The following is an 18,133-nucleotide window of genomic DNA, read 5'->3' on the forward strand; positions in this document are numbered from 1 at the left end:
GTTGATGATGCTAATGCTTCAGTTGAATTAACTCTGTCTTCTGTTTATGTCAAGGATCTTCGCACGAGGAATACATTCGCTGAAGGAAAATGATGGGGCAACATGTACATCTTTCAAGAAGATCCTTCCTCCATTCATTCCGACTATTCATCCTTGAAGCCTCACCAACATCAATTTTTTTATCCTGATTTTATATTTACTATTTCTGAATGTAATAAGCCAAGACTTTGGCATAGTCGTCTTGGCCATTGTGGTCGTCATTTTATTGAAAAACTTGTCTTAAATAATCTCATTCCTAAGTTCAATCTGAGTTCAGAGATCGTTGATACAAAGTGTTCTAGCGGTCATTTATGTAAGAGTCATATTTTACCATTCGCTTCCATTAATAAAAGAGCTTCAAGGCTATTTGAGGTCATTTGTTCAGATGTCTGGGGTCCTGCCCCAATTACTTTTCTTTCTGGCAGTAAATACTATCTTATTTTCATTGATAGTTACTCGCGTTATACTTGGATATTTTTTATGAAGCACAAATCAGAAGTCTTTGGATTGTTCCAGAGATTTCATTCTTTTGTTCAAAATCATTTCTCTACCAACATTCTCAATTTCCAGTGTGATGGAGGAGGTGAATTCTCCTCGAGTAATTTTGTTAGTTTCCTTCAACATAATGGGATAAAGAGAAGAGTGTCTTGCCCGCATACACCTCAACAAAAGGGGATTGCTGAGAGAAAGCATCGACATATTGTTGAGACTGCAATGAGCATGATGCACGGGAGCAATCTCCCTGTATCATTATGGACTGAGGCTTTTCACTCCACAGTTCATGTGATAAATCGACTGCCCATGAGTATCTTAGAGAATAAGTCACCATATTTCTTTCTATTTGGCATACAACGTGATTATCATGAATTATGTGTGTTTGGGTTTGTTTGCTATGTTCACATTGACAGCTCACTAAGGCACAAGTTCCAAGATAAAGCCTTAAAATGCAGGTTTATAGGATATGCAGAAGACTACAAAGGGTACAGGTGCTATGATCCCCTGAGTAAGCGTGTCAAAATATCAAGGAATGTAGTTTTCGATGAAATGAACTTTGATGATCAGACTACTAATTCAACCCTTCATGTTGATAACTCAAGCCCCAGCGTTGAGGTATACTACCCATGGTTAAATTCAGAACTCTTTTCTAATGGTAAAGTAGATTGTCCAGCAAATTGCAGTCAGAAGGAGACCCATGAGGAATCAACCAATGAAACTCAAACGGAAGAGGTTGTTACACATGACTTGGAGCCAACAAGGTATAAGGGTGTTGTGTACACCCGGCGAGAGAAAGAGCCCTCATTCATTCCGTGTACAAGTACGCACCCATCTGATCCCGCTTCACAGATGATGGATATCAAAAGATCCTCACGGATTCGACATCCGCTTGACAAGTGGGTAAGTTATAAAAAAAATCATTGGATTTTCAATTGTTTTTTACATCCATAAGTAAAGAGGATGAGCCCATCATGTTCTATCAAGTTGTGAGCTCTAGAAGATGGGTAGAAGCAATGAATGAAGAAATGGAGGCCTTACATGAATGTGGAACATGGGAAATTGTACCTAGACCACTAAACAGAAATGTTGTTGGGTCAAAATGGGTGTATAAGATAAAATATAAACCAGATGGGAGCATCGAAAGGTACAAGGCTAGACTTGTAGCCAAGGGATTCACACAAGAGAAAGGGCAAGACTTCGATGAAACTTTTAGTCTTGTAGTTAAAATGGGGACCATTCGCATTATGTTGAGTCTAGCCATTAAACATGGATGGACATTGAGCCAGCCGGATGTAAAAAATGCTTTTCTGCACGAGGATTTAAAAGAGGAGGTCTACATGGAACAACCCACTGGATATGCAGAACGAGACGCCAAAAAATATGTATGCAAGTTAAAGAGAGCACTCTATGGTTTGAAACAAGCTTCTCGTTCCTGGTTCGACAGTTTTTCTCTAGAGATACAAAGGCATGGCTTCTCTCGGTCCCTTCTAGATCACTCATTATTTATTCACAATGAACAAGGTATCACTACTCTTCTATTGATATATGTAGATGACATCATCATCACAAGGAACTGTAAAAGTCACATTAAGCGGGTGAAGAAGTTATTAAATCAGAGATTTAAGATGAAAGATTTGGGAGAGCTGCGATATTTTCTTAGGGTAGAAGTTGATAAAAGAAGTGATTCACTCACCCTTACTCAACACAAAGACACGGACATTCTCAGCAAAGCGGGCATGACAGATTGTAAGCCGTTAACAACTCCAAGTGTCATCCATCAGAAACTGAGTTCAAAGGAAGGGGACATATATGGAGATCCCACTAAGTATCGCAACTTAGTTGGCATATTGCAATACTTGACTTTTACTACACCAGACATAGTATACTCGGTTAATCAGGTATCCCAGTTTATGCATGAACCTTCTATGTCACATATGGAGGCAATCAAACATATACTTTGTTACCTGAAGGGTACAGTTGGTGATGGGCTGGTATACAACAAAAGAGAATTAGATCCAGGCGGGGCCCATGAGATCATCATTTATGCTGATTGGGCAGGTGATCCAGATGAACGACGATCAGTATCCGGTTATTGCAGCTACATTGGACCAAACTTGGTATCCTGGAGCAGTAGAAAACAAAAGGCGGTTGCTAGGTCAAGCACTGAGGCGGAATACAGATCGATGGTTGCTGCCACGGCTGAGGCTACATGGATAAGACATCTCCTGACAAAAATGGGAGAATCGATTGCTCGGTCACTGCTATTGTGTGACAATCAAAGTGCCATCAACATGTCCTTCAATCCCATCCACCATAGTCGAGCAAAGCATATTGAAATAGATCAACATTTTATTAGGAAAAAGGTTGAAGATAAAGAGATTGAGCTCATGTATGTGTCAACTGAAGAACAAGTTGTTGACATTCTCACTAAAGTGTTGACAAAGGACAGATTTTGGTTTCTGAAGGGCAAGTTGTTCATGGTACAGGACCATGTACAACTTGAGGGAGGCTGAAAAGAAGTCATCGTTATGTATATGTAGGACCCGACCCGATTCATATACTGGATCGGGTCCAGACCCAATCAATGTATAATGTATATTAGCATGTTGTAAAAGGGTATTTCAGTACCCTAGTATTATATACTCATCATATAAATAGAATGAAGGGCACAGCTACAGATGACTGACGCACTTTCTCTCTCTCTCTCTCTCTCTCTCTCTCTCTCTCTCTCTCTCTCCATGACAGGTCTGTAGACAGATCAAGGACTCCCTTCTTACATTTATAACCTACACAGTTTTGCATACTCTTGCCCACTTTATATTAAGTCGGCATGTATTTAAATACGCAGATTTGTGCATCCTCGCCAAGTCTTTGTTTTTAAAAAAAGATTTCACTTGCGAGATTTCAGACTCGTATTATTCGTTGTCTCTAAAAGCAAAACAAGTATCTAATGCTTGCGTTTTCGCAGTTGAGTTTTTCCCTCAAACCTGCGTAACAGAAAGGCCTTGACTATGTAGCCCTAGGTGGTACGTACGTCTAGTCCTTCTCTTTGGTATCCGAAATGACTCGGATATTCTCTGGTCTAAAGTACGGAACATTGAAATTTCTAAAAAAATATTGAGGTTTCTTTCTGCGAAACTGATATCCCTCTCATCGTAGTGGTACTATCAGACATGTATGGCACGTTAGTACTACGATTATTGGATGAGAGGTTTATGGTAACCTCGTAGCATGAAAATGCACAATGATTAAAAGAAAATCACATAAATGGTGATGGTTCGCCTTCACAAACAAGATGCTCATTTTGGTTCGAAAGACCAAAACATGTAGAATGTGTCGTCAGTAAAAAAATAGAACCTGACATAATCATTCGTCTCATTGGTTTCGTCAAGAGAGAGGATGGGATGGTATAAAAACTCTGATAGACAGGTTGTTAACAACTACGCTCCTCGAGTAGCAATGACTCGATGTCCCCGATCATCGGAGTTAGGGGACAGGGCTACCAAAAATGATCCTAGGTGGTAGATCTCATGGGCTTCTGCAGAAGTTTGGATGCATCCTTTGTCATGTATGCCTCTGGGGAATTCTCTCACGATCAGAGGTCGTCCCCTTAGGAGCGAACTCAGCTAGTTGTTTGGGGTATCAAAATACATAGCATAACAAACCCCCAGACAATCTCAGTTATTTCTATGTTTCTCTTGTGCGTACCCTCAGGACAGTTAATATCGAAACAAGATTATCATGATCATTTTACTTATTCTGAACTGCACATCACGAAAGGAACAACACATATATTAGTCTTGCTCTAAATTTTGTTATTTATGCACCTACAAGATTTTTATAAGTCTGACCCATTTTATGGGGTACAGGTGATGATTAGGTCGTTACGACAGGCGATGGCGCGATGACGTGATGATATCAAGATCCCACTCTTTCTCTGATGTTTCGTTCATGAACATGTTTTATAATTTTTGCATAAGGGTTTCTTTTGAAATTACGTATAAACTTTAATTATCAAAAACCTTGTTTTGAATCTATGTAGTTCCAATGCTTATATGGAGATACAAATCTATTATGTAAAGGAAGGTTCACCTATAATGTGCCCAAGGTTCGTTGACTTGTTATTTCAAACACTATTTTTTCGCTGAATTGCCATTTTAAACCTTGAAAAAGGATTAATTACCAAGCATTTAATTTTTGCTTTAAAAGATTACAAGTTCGGGATTTTGGGGTGTTATAATATAGATCTCAATGAAGACCCTGGTAGTAGTACATCATCAATGTTTCTGCAGTATTGCCACGCAAGATCATCTCTATGACATGAACGTGAAGGCGATATCAAAAAATCTAAAATAAAACATAACCAATTAACCACTAAATAAAAATATAGGCATACAAATATTAGACAAGAAGTCTACACACATATAAAACTTAAATAATAATAAAAAATTAAGCAAGCAACTTAGATGTCAAAGGCGGCAAATAACTTGAATATAATCCTTAGATGATGAACTTGAAAGTTCATCGTCATCATCTGAATCATCTTCAACGATATATTGATCATCCTCTTCAGTTTCTACAGAACTAGCTTTTTCCTCTTCTTCCATCCTCACCACCTTCTTTATTTGTTTTATCTTTTTTTTTCCTTAGGTCCTTTGTAGCAGGAGTTTTTGCCCCCACTCTAAGACTCTATGCTCTAGATGTTAGAACAAGTTAATATGTATTATATAGTAGGGGTATATTTGTTCTGGACTGCCATGTTTTCACCTTTCTGTTTTTTATGTATATACCTCTTTGGCACTCTCCAGCATTGTATATGGCCTTCTCTCTTAAGAACCCCGTGTATTGGGCCCCTCTCTTCCCCTCTTTATGTACTTTACTTATAAGTTGTTATAAAAGAAGTTTTATGAATCCTTACATCTTTGCTTTTTGTGTTTGTTCATGCGTGAACTCTTGCTTCCGCTCATGCACGTGTGTTGTGAGTTGCTTGTGCGCTTAAAAGGTCTGCTTTTGGTGCTTGCGATTACCCAAAGCTACGTCGCGGGGGCCTTCGCTTCTAATCCCGTGACAAGTTGGTACCAGAGCATTGTCGATATTGTGATTGACAATGGCATCGACGAGAAATGTCACCGAGCTGACGGGGACAGTGACCAACGTATAGAAGTTGGTTAATGGGACTTGTGCTGCTTTTACGGATCTCGACATGGAGATCAAGAGGGCAGTAGAAGGGGTGGAAGACTCTGTGGAAAGTCTTGTCACTAGATTTGGGGATTCGATGGATGACCTTGCCACCAAATTAGATGATTTGCTAGGTCGGTTCAACATCATGGTTATGGAAATGAACGTTGTCTAACAGAAGAATGATCAGTTGAAGCGATAGTTGAGGATTGTTCCAACTGGAGGAGTTGTCGCGCATGTGGATAGGTCGTGTATCAAGCTACCTGAGCCTCCAAAGTGTGGGGGCACTCGGAACCCGAGAGACCTCGAGAACTTTATTTACCAGATGGAGCAATATCTTGATATTGCTCGGATCGAGAAAGATGCAGATAGGTTGCGCACTGCAATAATGTACTTTGTAGATGAAGCGACTCTTTGGTGGAGACGTCGCTTAGGCGATGCTCGATATGGGTTGGTCGCAGTAGTCTAATGGGAGGATCGTAAGAAAGAGCTATGTGACATCTTTTTACCCAAGAATGAAGAAAAATTGGTCTGCAATAGGTTGTTGGAATTGAAGCGAACTATGTGAAGGCATTCTCCTCGATAGTGTTAGACATCGAGGACATGGGTGACAGAGAATGGCTGTTCTACTTCAGCCATGGATTGCAAGGATGAGCAGCCACAGAACTCATTCGACATGATCTTCTTGTAAAAAAGTCTTCAAAGAGACTATATACGCAAAAGCACTAAGTTCTTAACGTGTGATGTGTGCACAAAGGCACAAGATGAACACTTGAAAAAGATCACAAATGCTCAAAGGCATAAAAATAAAATGGAATCTTTATTGAATGTTAAGAGAGCTTTTCCCAAAAGCTTAAACAATACAAAGAAGATGAACCCCTATTTATAAAAGTGGAAACCCTTGGAGGGGCTCCACATATAGACGTTGGAGCCCCTCCAACGGTCACATTATGGACCGTTAGAGGGGCCCAACATCTATAATTGTGGGCCCCCTCAATGGCTTACAAAAAAAAGAAAAAGAAAAAATGAAAAAATAAGAAAAGACAAAATACAAAAATGAATATGCGTGAAGAGAAGAAAAAGACCATTTTACCTTTATAGGGTTTTGTAATATATATATATATATATATATATATATATATATATTACATTTTAACATCCCACCTCAAACTTACGGGGTAATCACCGCAAGTTTGCCAAGAAGAAAATTGAATCTAGGAGAGCATAGTGCCTTAGTAAATAACATGGTTGTTAGTTAAGAAAGCAGGAGCGAGAAGCGAGATACTTTCAAAATTTTAGGAAGCGGGAAGTGTGGGACCACTTAGGAGCGAATCGGGAATCGTCTCGGAAGCGACCTAGGAAGCGAAGGAGAAGCGAAAAAAAGTAAAAAAAAATAGAAAAAAAATTGAAAAAATGGGGGAAGCGAGGGGGGAGCGTGATGGGAAGCGCGCTTCCCATTAAAGGGAAGTGTGTTTCCCATTAAAGGGAAGTGTGCTTCCCATTTAAAAAGGTCGCTTCCCCGTGCGTTTCAAAAGCACGACGTTCCGCGCTTCCCCACTTACCTAGGCACTCCCGGTAACTCTGGTAAATAAGTCAGCCTCTTGATATTCTGATGTCATACAAGGTAGATCAATAACTTCCTTAAAGTATTCTTCTCTGACATAATGGCAGTCCACCACGATATGCTTTGTGCGGTCATGAAATGTGTTATTGTTGGCAATATAGATTGCACTTTTGTTGTCACAACACAGCTTCGTAGGTCCTTGGAACACGAACGCCCATATCTTCTAGCAACTGCCGAATCCAAACAATTTCCATGATTGTAGTTGTCATAGCTCAGTATTCAGCCTCAATATAAGATAGAGACACCTTTTGTTGTTTCTTGTATCTCCAAGAAACCAATGATTCACCTAGAAAGACATAAAACCAGTGGTGGAGTGATGGTTATTTGGATCACCTCCTCAATCAGATTCAGTATAGGCAATTAAATTTAATTTAGAAGATGAAGATAGAAATACTCTCTTATTTATGGACCCCTTTACATATCTTATGATTCGAATAATGGCACTCATATGAACCGATGTAAGGGCATGCTGAAATTAACTTACAACATGCACGACATGAGATATATTTGGCCTAGTAATGCTAAGATACATCAGAGATCCAACGAGTTTCCTGGAAAGAGTGGGATCTTCTAGAGGAAATCATCAATCTTCAACTTTGTTCCTAACACTTCAGGAGTTTCGTAAATATTGTCATCAGCAATTCCTGACTTGTCAACGACCTCACAAGCAAGTGAGAGTAGGTAACTCAAATGCCTAAGAAATATGTCAGAAAACATAAATCTGATATTTTGAATTTTTCTGTTGATGTAGACTTAATACTCTTGATTCCTTTGACATCATCACTTGTGATCAATATATCATCAACATATAATAACAAATCACAATTCCTATATCGGATTTCTTGACAAACAAAGCAGTGCCAGTGTAACATGAAATAAAATCATTTTCTACCATTACATTGTTAAATCGATCATACCAAACCTTGAGAGTTTGTTTCACGTCATAGAGAGCTTTTTGTAGATGAAGGACTTTACCCTTAGGCACATACATACCCAGAGGAGTATTCATATAAACTTCTTTATTTAGGTCTCTATTTAAGAATGCATTTTTAACATTCATTTGATATATGTTCTATTTTTTAATAGAGTCAATTGTCGGTAGGCACCTAACAGTGACCATTTGAGCACCGGGGGCAAATGTTTCATCCTAATCTATTTCATATTCTAGATTATATCCCTTGACAACTAGATGGGCTTTATATCTTTCAAGAGACTCATCACTCCTACACCTTATTGTTTTTTTCTTTTAGGTAAATTCTGAAATTCCCAAGTTTTAGCTTTTCTAAGGGCTTTAAGTTCATTATCCATTGCATCCCTCTATTCTATCATTTTCTTGGCTTCTTCAAAATTCATAGGTTCCAAATACGAATGAATTGCACTAAGACATGCTCTATGTTTAGGTGAGAAGGATTCATAGGATATAAATCTAGAAGGGTTTCTCCTGGTTCTTTCGGTCCTACCAGGATTGTTTGTTGAATTCTAGATTTCTCCTAGTTCTTTCGGTCCTACGAGGATTGTTTATTAAAGAAGGTTCATTAGGCTCACTATATTTTTCAATAGTACTTCTAAAAGTGCTTCTATCTCTATGGGTATAAGTAATTGGTTCACTAGATATTCCTTCTTCAATAGATTGCTCAAGAAATTGAGAATTATCACTCTCTTGTGTATCATTACAAGGAGCATCCAATATCATTTCATCATCACTAGAAATATCCTCATTTCTAGACAATAATTCAAACAAGGAGTAATTCCTATTTTCGTCATGAGATTTATAATCTCCAAATGACTGATCACTTAAGATTTTAATGAAATGAAAAGAGATATCAACTCTGATCCAGCCATAATAATAACTTTGATATTTCATGGCACAACCAAAGCACATATGTGCTGCTAAATTACTATATAACAAACAAACACAGTAAAGATTGGATACAAAAAAAAAATTATACACACACAAACAGATTATAACTCATAAACAGTCTGTCAACCACAAATATAACTCAGAAACACAAGTACATAACCCAGAAACAGTCAAACAGGAAGGAAAACAGACAGAAGAAAAAAAGAAAGAAAGAAAAGAGAAGGAAAAAAAAGGGGGAAGAGAACAAAGAGCAAACCAAGAGAGAGGAAGAAGAAGAAAAAAACAGGAAGAAAGAAAAAAAGGAAAAACATAAAGAAAAAAATAGGAAAAAGAAAAAGAAGGAAAAAACAGGAAGAAAAAGAAACAAAGGAAAAATAGGAGGAAGAAGAAAAAAAATGGAAAGAAGAACATGAAAAAAAAAAGAAAAAAGGAAAAATAGGAAGAAGAAAAAAGGAAAAGAGAAGGAAAAAAAATGAGGAAAGAGAAGAAGAAAACCGAGGCAAAACAAGAGAGAGAGTGAGAAACCGAGAAACAGAGAGTGACAAACTAGTGTACCTCATTCTCCTTGCTGCAATAACGAAAAGGAGAAGTGTGAGGGCGAGAGGGAGGGAGAGAGAGAGAGAGAGGTAGGGGGGGGGGGGGGAGAACTAAGGGCGAAAACCTTTTTTACAGTTTCCCCCTTTTGGCATGGTTGACCAGCTGGTCAACTATGCTTAAAAAAAAGACGTTTTCAGGTTTGATGCCTAGGCAGAAAAAGAGGGTCCCACCACCCAAACCCAAAAGCCCATTCGGTGGGGCTGTGCCTAGGCGCTGCCTTTAACAACCAAGCTAAGCACACAAGAAGAACTAGACTCCAACTTTGGCTCTAAGACAGATTTGACTTCACGAGGATCCTCTCTGAAGATATACATGTTCCCACACTGTTCTCCTTCGGCGAACCTTCATGTGATAATCCCTGACCAAGACAGAGGTAAGAGTAAGAAAAATGCACGAATTTGTATCATCAACCAATTTAGAAACAAAAATGAGATTTTTTTTATGTTGGTAACACAAAGGACATTAGACAATAAAAAGGACTTAGAGTTAGATAAAGGGATCGACACCTCCCCAATGTGAGTGATAGGATGTCAAGTTTCATCTCCAATAATTATTTTATTTTTACCATGATAAGGGACTACTTTAAGGAATTTACCTACGTCACCTGAAACATGGCTTGCATTCCAAGAATCCTGTTACCAAATTCCTGGATCATTCTTCTTTAGCCCAAGACCAGCAAGAGCAACCAGCAGCTCTTTATCTCCCCCAATCTGAGTGTCACTGCTTTTTGCTTTGGAGATTTTTTTTATTTGATTGTTGCTGCCCTTTATTCTGAAAGAATAATCACCTCTGAATTATAATTCAGGTAGTTTTGGAACCAATAGTAGTTAGCTTTGATCTGACCCGGCTTCTTGCATATATAACATGTAGGAATCCTCTTTCCTTGATTGGAACCAGCCAAAGGAGGAGTATTCGAGAGGGGGAGAAGATCTCGCCCTCCTTGATTTCCGCCTCTACCACGTGCCCTTCCTTTTCGATGGAAACCACCTCAACCTCTTGCACACATGGCAACTCCTAGCCAAAACTTTCATGCAAATCACCTCCCCACTTTGTCTCTGACATGCTATTCATAGACATTTCATAGTGTAGAAGCATAGCCCTAAGCACCTCAAATGTAGGCAACATTTCCTGATATTGGAGTGCTGCAGACAAGACATGAAACTCTGCACCTTTTCCTTATCAGAGATCTCACACCCCACCAAAGTCAATTGATCCGTGATTGATTTCATCTTGTTTAAATATTCAAGAACACTCATTGAATCTTTCTTCAACTCATGGAACTGCCTTTTGAGAAACATGATGCGCAATTCTAAAATCTAAGAATAAGTTTGGGCGAGCCGTGCGCATAGCTCCATACTCATACAGCCATCGGGGATGCCTAATAGAACCTCCTGAGAGTGTGTGGCGGTAATATAGGCGACCAGTGCTTGGTCCTTTTTCATCCAAGCCATGTACACTAGATTTCTTGTGTGAGTGACACGAACAACAGCCTCTTTCTCATCCTTTTATTCATGCACAATGTACTCTGGTGGGAATATTAACTGATCCATCCATATGGCTAACCCAAGTCTTGACTCCTAATGAAAGGAGCAATTTGTCCTTTCCAGGTAAGATAATTGGAGTTAAGCTTTTCAGACAACAGCTGAGGTAGGAAACTAGAAGACAACAAAGAATACGAATTTTGATCCATTAATAAAAAGAGATAAAGGAGAAAGAATATCAAAGTAAATAAGACGGGTAGGGCTGGTTCACGTCAGTAGATATTGCTATGCACGGCAGTAGATATTGCTATGCACGGCAAGAAACAAACCACAACGAGAAGAAACCAAAATCAGAACTGTGTTTTTTTGTTTTTTTGTTTTTGGCATCCCGATGGACTCAGATATATATGTCTATTTAGAATAACCAGACTGATGTATATAACAGATCAGAATCTTCGCTTTAGAATTTTCTTCACAATGTTCCCAAAAAATATTTGTGCCGTGATGTCTTTTGATGTAACGTGATAACCAGTAAAGAAGCCAACACAGTGAAAACAGCAGAACAGAGGGGGATTCAGCAAGAAAAGGAATTATCTCATTTACTTAGAGAAACCCACCATAAAATACTCAGAAAAAAGAGGTAATATGAAAAAGAAAGTTCAGAACTGATTGGGAACTAGACTAAACAGAAATCAAAGATGCTGAAGATGATAAACAAGAGAGGGGAAATATTGGGAAAGAAGAAAACAGAGGGAAATAGTGAAGAAACAAGAGAAGGGGGAAAAGATCAGATCAGAAAAATCAAGACTAATATTTACCAAGATAGGTCAATCTTCAATCCCGTATGCTCTGATACCATATAAACTTCTGGTATCTGAAGGATCCACAGCATACCATGCATGGAGAGAGGAGAGAACGGTGCTGGGGGCTGACAATACCACGATTCCCAATATGGGAAATCATGTAGATCCTTGTTATTATATCAAACTGTTACAAAATTGCAACTTTACAATAATACCCCCTTAACATAATCCAAGAGATTACAAAGTATGAGGGGCAAAACAGGAATACAAAGAAATAAAAAATAAGGCCAATACAAACATATCCACAATCGAACTGGGATCAGATCCCAGATCCAAATACATGAAGAAATCTCACACGTCAATAGTCAGCTGCCAAGGTTGTACTAATTATTGGTAATTCTAGAAAAATCTAGTTGTCCAGTGGAAATTCCATCTTTACAACACTAATAACCTCCATTCCTGAGAAAGCAAATGAAAACAGATTCAAGATCTCATATATGTGATTTACTCATGGTTTTTCAATCAACAACTGCAAGAAAAACTGCATTACGTTCGGTATTGACACAATTGGCAGAAAAAATCCTAGAGGGAATAAAAATTAATACCAAAAAGTAGTTTCTCTCACAAAATATATAGGAAAGATCTATGAGAGTTTAGAGAAAATAAAAGTTCAAAAACTTTTGGTATTGACGAAAATCAAAAGGCATCAATGCAATTTCAACTTTTAATCTTGATATGATTGAACCAAAATATTGCATTTTCAATTTATCATTGTATTTTGCATTTAGCATAAAAATTACACACCCATTTATCAACTAGATTGAAAAGCATGCCAAAACACTGACTAAAATAATAGCTATACAACAACAACAACAACTACGCCTTCATCCCAAAACAATTGGGGTCAGCGATATGAACCAAAAAAGAAATTCATTTTGGGTCTTCCACATGAATCCTTTTCCTCCAATCATTTCTATCCAATGCCATGTCCTCGGTGAGGTTCAAAGCATTCAGATCCTTTCCTATCATCTCCATCCAAGTCTTCCTAGGCCTACCCCGACCTCTTTTAACTAATATATTTTCCCATTTCTCCAACCTTCTAACTGGAGCATCATTAGGCCTTCGCCGAATATGTCCAAATCACCGTAAACGATTCTCTCGCATCTTATTTTCAATGGGTGCAACACCTACCTTCTTACGTATCTCCTCGTTCCGAATCTTATCTTTTATTGTATTTCCACACATCCATCTAAGCATCTGCATCTCAGCTACACTCATTTTTTGAATATGATGTCTCTTGGCAGCCCAACATTCCGTACCATATAGTAAAGCGGGTCTAATAGTCGTCCTATAAAACTTTCCCTTCAACCGCAATGGCATTCTACGATCGCACAGCACTCCAGTTGCACTTTTCCATTTCATCCACCCAACCTTTATCCTATGATTTACATCTCCATCAATCATAGCTATATTGAAAAAAAAATATTTTACTACTGCACAAACTCAATTATCAAAACCTATTGATGTAATTAGAACTGTCATTGTGACTATAGAACTAGCAAAGGAGAGTTGTGTTATATCAATAGATTTGCAATATAATAAGAATTTAGACCTGCGCTAGCAGGGCAACAGCTACATAGAAAAACCATTCTCATTAAACTGCCGAAGGTACCAACCATGGTACCAATGAAAACATAGACGAGCAAGTGATACATGAAAGCTTAACATGCTCAAACAAGTACTGAGCAAAGATTGTACAGATATTGGTCAGCTTCGGAACAAGTTAAGAGACTAAACCTGGGGCAGTAGGTTTGCAACAGAACTAATGACCATTGAAAGTGATTCTTCCTGTAAAAACATAAAAGCAATTAATTTGCAATGAATGGCATTTGAAATATGACAAATTCCATGAGAATTTATCTTCAAAATGGTAAAACCGAGTGTTGTAAGTATTGTAGTGTATCTTACAAAGTACTGCCATATGTATTGTATCTATAAAGAACACTGATATAATACAGGCTCAAAATGCATTTCAGGTGTGTATAGTATCTGTAACGAGTATATCATATGATACACCCCTGTATCATATGATACACCACAACACAGAGTGCATGATATGCCCCTGTATCTTGTACAATATGCATGTCATACACAACATATGATCCTGATGAATGGATGATCAATGATTTATGTAGTTCATAATTGTTTGGTATGTGATATTATGGTTTTATTTTGTAGATAATATCATTGTTTCTTGCATGATGAATTTTTTATTTTTATTTTATTAAAAACACAATTGTTTTTACAATATAGGGGCACTGCAACGCTTTTTACAACCTTGGTAAAATCAGTAGCTAGTACAGCAAGCATGCACTTGAATGATCAAAAGTGAAAAATTCCTTGAATTAAGACAAGCACTCCTCATGTCAACTCAAAATAACAAGATATGTTAAGTTTATATCAGAAATCTCTCAAAACCCCAAAAAAAATCTAAACAAACTATCCAACAGTTGTATTTCATACCAAGGTACAAATCAATGTCGTAGAAACTGAAGATCAAGTTTGAAAATCACAAAAACTTTCATGTTTGAGATTGTTGGTTATCTTTGGTACCATCATATCTGTGCATAATCAAGCCAATGGGTTAATCACCCATTGTCCCAATTTTCAGAACACTGTTATGAATAAAAGCATGGGCACTTTTCAACAAGAAGGTAAGCACCGGATATCAAATATGAGTTCAGTTAACCATGAGTAAGCATCATGTCAAGATAGCTTACCTATGCACTTGAAAGAATGGATTATGAACTAGTTTTCAAAGTAACAAGCCAATACAACAATAAGAACATTTAAGGTTATGCATCCAAAACTATCAAGGACATTCCCAATTTTTCATGTCCTTTTTTGCTAGCTTACATAACTGTCACCTATATCATTCAAGGTAAATTCTGGGCGAGGGTATTTCTTAGAGAAATTTTCAAAAGTTGAAAATATAGAGAAAATCTTGGGAAATCTCGAGTTAAAAAATATTAAAAAAATATAAATAATAAGAAAAAAAGATAATAAATAGTCCTGCGTGATTCTTCCAAAAATATAAAGAACCAAGTTTTACAACAACAACAACTACTCCTTCATCCCAAAACAATTGGGGTCGGCGATATGAACCAACAAAGAAAATCATTCTGGGTCTTCCACATGAATTCTTCTCCTCCAATCATTTCTATCCAATACCATGTCCTCGGTGAGGTTCAAAGCATTCATATCATTTCCTATCATCTACATCCAAGTCTTCCTAGGCCTACCCTGACCTCTTTTAACTAATATATTTTCCCATTTCTCCATCCTTCTAACTGGAGCATCATTAGGCCTTCGCCGAATATGTCCAAACCACCGTCTTATTTTCAATGGGTGCAACGCCTACCTTCTTACGTATCTCCTCGTTCTGAATCTTATCTTTTATTGTATTTCCACACATCCATTTAAGTATACGCATCTCAGCTACACTCATTTTCTAATATGATGTCTCTTGGCAGCCCAACATTACGTACCATATAGTAAAGCGGGCCCAATAGATGGTTTTAAAATATAAAAGAAACAAAAAATAGAATATAAAAGAAACAAAAAATAGAATATGCATGATGAAAATATTAAAAATGAGTTTTTTTCCCAAAAATATTGTGACATTATCATGATAATTTAAGTATTGGAGATATTTTAAAAATATCATGATAAATTGCAGATAAAATTGGCTGACTTGATATCACCGATATTATCGCAATATTTTCAAAATATCAGTGATATTGGTGACTGGATAATTGTTAAACAACAAGCCTGTCTACCAAATTATGAACATGGAAATGGCTGGAAGCAATAAGATTGCTGAACATCAATGAATACATGCAGGATCACATTTAGCATGCATGGTATTGGTGATATTTTGAAAATATCATGATAAATTGCAGATAATATCGGCTGACTTGATATTATCGCAATATTTTCAAAATATCTGTGACATTGGTGACACAGAATAATTGTTAAACAATAAGCCTGTCTACCAAATCAGGAACATGGAAATGGTTGGAAGCAAAAAGTTGGATGAACATCAATGAACACATGCAGGATCACATAAGCATGCATGTCAAGGTAAGATAAGTGAACCAAACTCAGAATATACACAGAATGTCAGAAACAAATATACTACTGCCATGTAAGAGAATAAAAGTTGTGCACGTCAAAGATTAGACAAAACTTTGACAAATAACAAAACCAGCTACCCAGAACTTGTTTGAACCATTGCACATGCACAGTTATAGTCAAAAACTGTCACCTGGGTGCAGGTACAGGTACGGAGGGTACTACATGGCAATTCAAAAAAATGTGGGTACGGGGACACAGCTATATATATCACATAAATACAAAACACATTTAAAATAAACTGAATATAATCTAAATATATATTATATACTGAAAATATAATTATAAATTATAAATTGAATACAAACTTGTATGTACGGAGGCTAAAATGGTGTGCCCAGGTGTCAAAGTGTGTTGACACGGGAACACGCGTGTCGACACGGGTACAGAAGCAAAATGGAGTGTCCAGGTACCATAGGTCAAAAACATCAAAGTGTAAGCAGGGATAAAGGTAGAAGCACACAAGTGCAACCACCAAAATAACCAATTTAAAATAAAGAATAAGATATAATGTGTGCTAGTCAAGGAAAGCATAAAGTCTTGCATGTGAGTATTGAGACGTGACACTTTGGGTCCAGATCCAGATCTGGAACTGGACTGACGTCATTATTGATCCCTAATGTAACGCACCTTTAATGTATTCATTTGTTTCCTGTTTTGCCCATGGTTGCCAGTTGAGGAAGCAGGAGCGGGAAGCGAGGCACTTTCAAAAGTTTAGGAAGCGGGAAGCGTGGGACGACTTAGGAGCGAATCAGGAATCATCTCGGAAGCGACCTAGGAAGCGAGGGAGAAGCAAAAAAAGAGAAAAATAAATAAAAATAAAAATACAAAAAAAAATTGAAAAAGTGGGGGAAGCGAGGGAGGGAAGCGTGATGGAAAGCGCGCTTCCCAAAAAAATGGTGCTTCCCCGCGCATTTTGAAAGTGCGACGTTTCGCGCTTCCCCACTTACCTAGGCGTTTCCGGTAACTCTGGTTTTGCCCCTCTAATGTAAGTTATATTGTATAGTAATCCTAGGGACATTTCTGTACATGTAATATTGTTTATTAAAAGGTACCCACAACCCACATTGGGTGTGAGGAATATTGCTGCAGCCCACTTCTTCTCCTACCTCTCTTCTTCCTCCTCTCTCTCAATCTCTGGTGACACGTCCATGATTTACAAGGTATCAGAGCACAGTTGGGAATGGAAATTCTCATTGTGGTAAGTCTGGAAGGGTCTTGGCTTTCTCTCTATTCCTTTATTCATTCTTTTCTTCCTGTTTTGCTGATATTTCTTGTGTTAAAAGCCCTAGATCATGATTTTGGCTTTGGGTTTTTTTACGCTGGCATACTTTCTTCATATTTACCTTCCTGTAACATTTTCTTCTTCTCAATATCAGAACCCAATATCGGTTTGGGTGTTTCTTTTGTGTGTTTTCCCTAAACAAAAAAATTGCATTTATCATCTTTTTACTATCTAAAATTGATCTGTGCCTCTTTTGATGTATTCAGATCCGTATTTTTCTCAGTATTGTTTCAGATCTTCTCCTATTTCAAATCTCTCGCTTTTCCAAACTCGTCTATTTCAAATCATCCTTTGCTACTTTCTATTCCCTCTAAAATTCATTTTTTGTTTAGAAACAGAAAATATTGATTTACTGCTGCTAATAAATATTGTTTTGTGACTGAGTTTGATCTGTCAAAAAAAGGCAGACCTGCGTATTGTTTGCAATTGAGCCTTTCAGTCCATCTCGCTTTATTAGACAGCAGCACTCAGGTAGTTCTTTTTGTTTATTATTTCATTTAGTATGGATTCCTCTTCTTCCTCGGTCCCTATCAGCTAGCTTTATTCATAGTTGGCAAACCTGGCAAGTCGACTCGG

At 37.7% G+C, this 18,133-nt stretch overlaps 1 protein-coding gene across 1 annotated transcript in view; it reads right to left on the reverse strand.

The window, feature by feature from the left end:
- SRS2 (P-loop containing nucleoside triphosphate hydrolases superfamily protein) overlaps positions 1-18,133 on the reverse strand; it is a 148,925-nt gene that overhangs the window by 94,862 nt on the left and 35,930 nt on the right. Inside the window, exon 16 of the mRNA XM_089981464.1 lies at positions 13,876-13,926. Coding sequence (XP_089837590.1) covers positions 13,876-13,926 — 51 coding nt within the window. The remainder of the gene's footprint in view (positions 1-13,875; positions 13,927-18,133) is intronic.

The sequence above is a fragment of the Nuphar pumila genome, chromosome 11 (assembly GCF_984573655.1).
Source record: "Nuphar pumila chromosome 11, dmNupPumi1.hap1.1, whole genome shotgun sequence".
Taxonomy (NCBI): domain Eukaryota; kingdom Viridiplantae; phylum Streptophyta; class Magnoliopsida; order Nymphaeales; family Nymphaeaceae; genus Nuphar; species Nuphar pumila.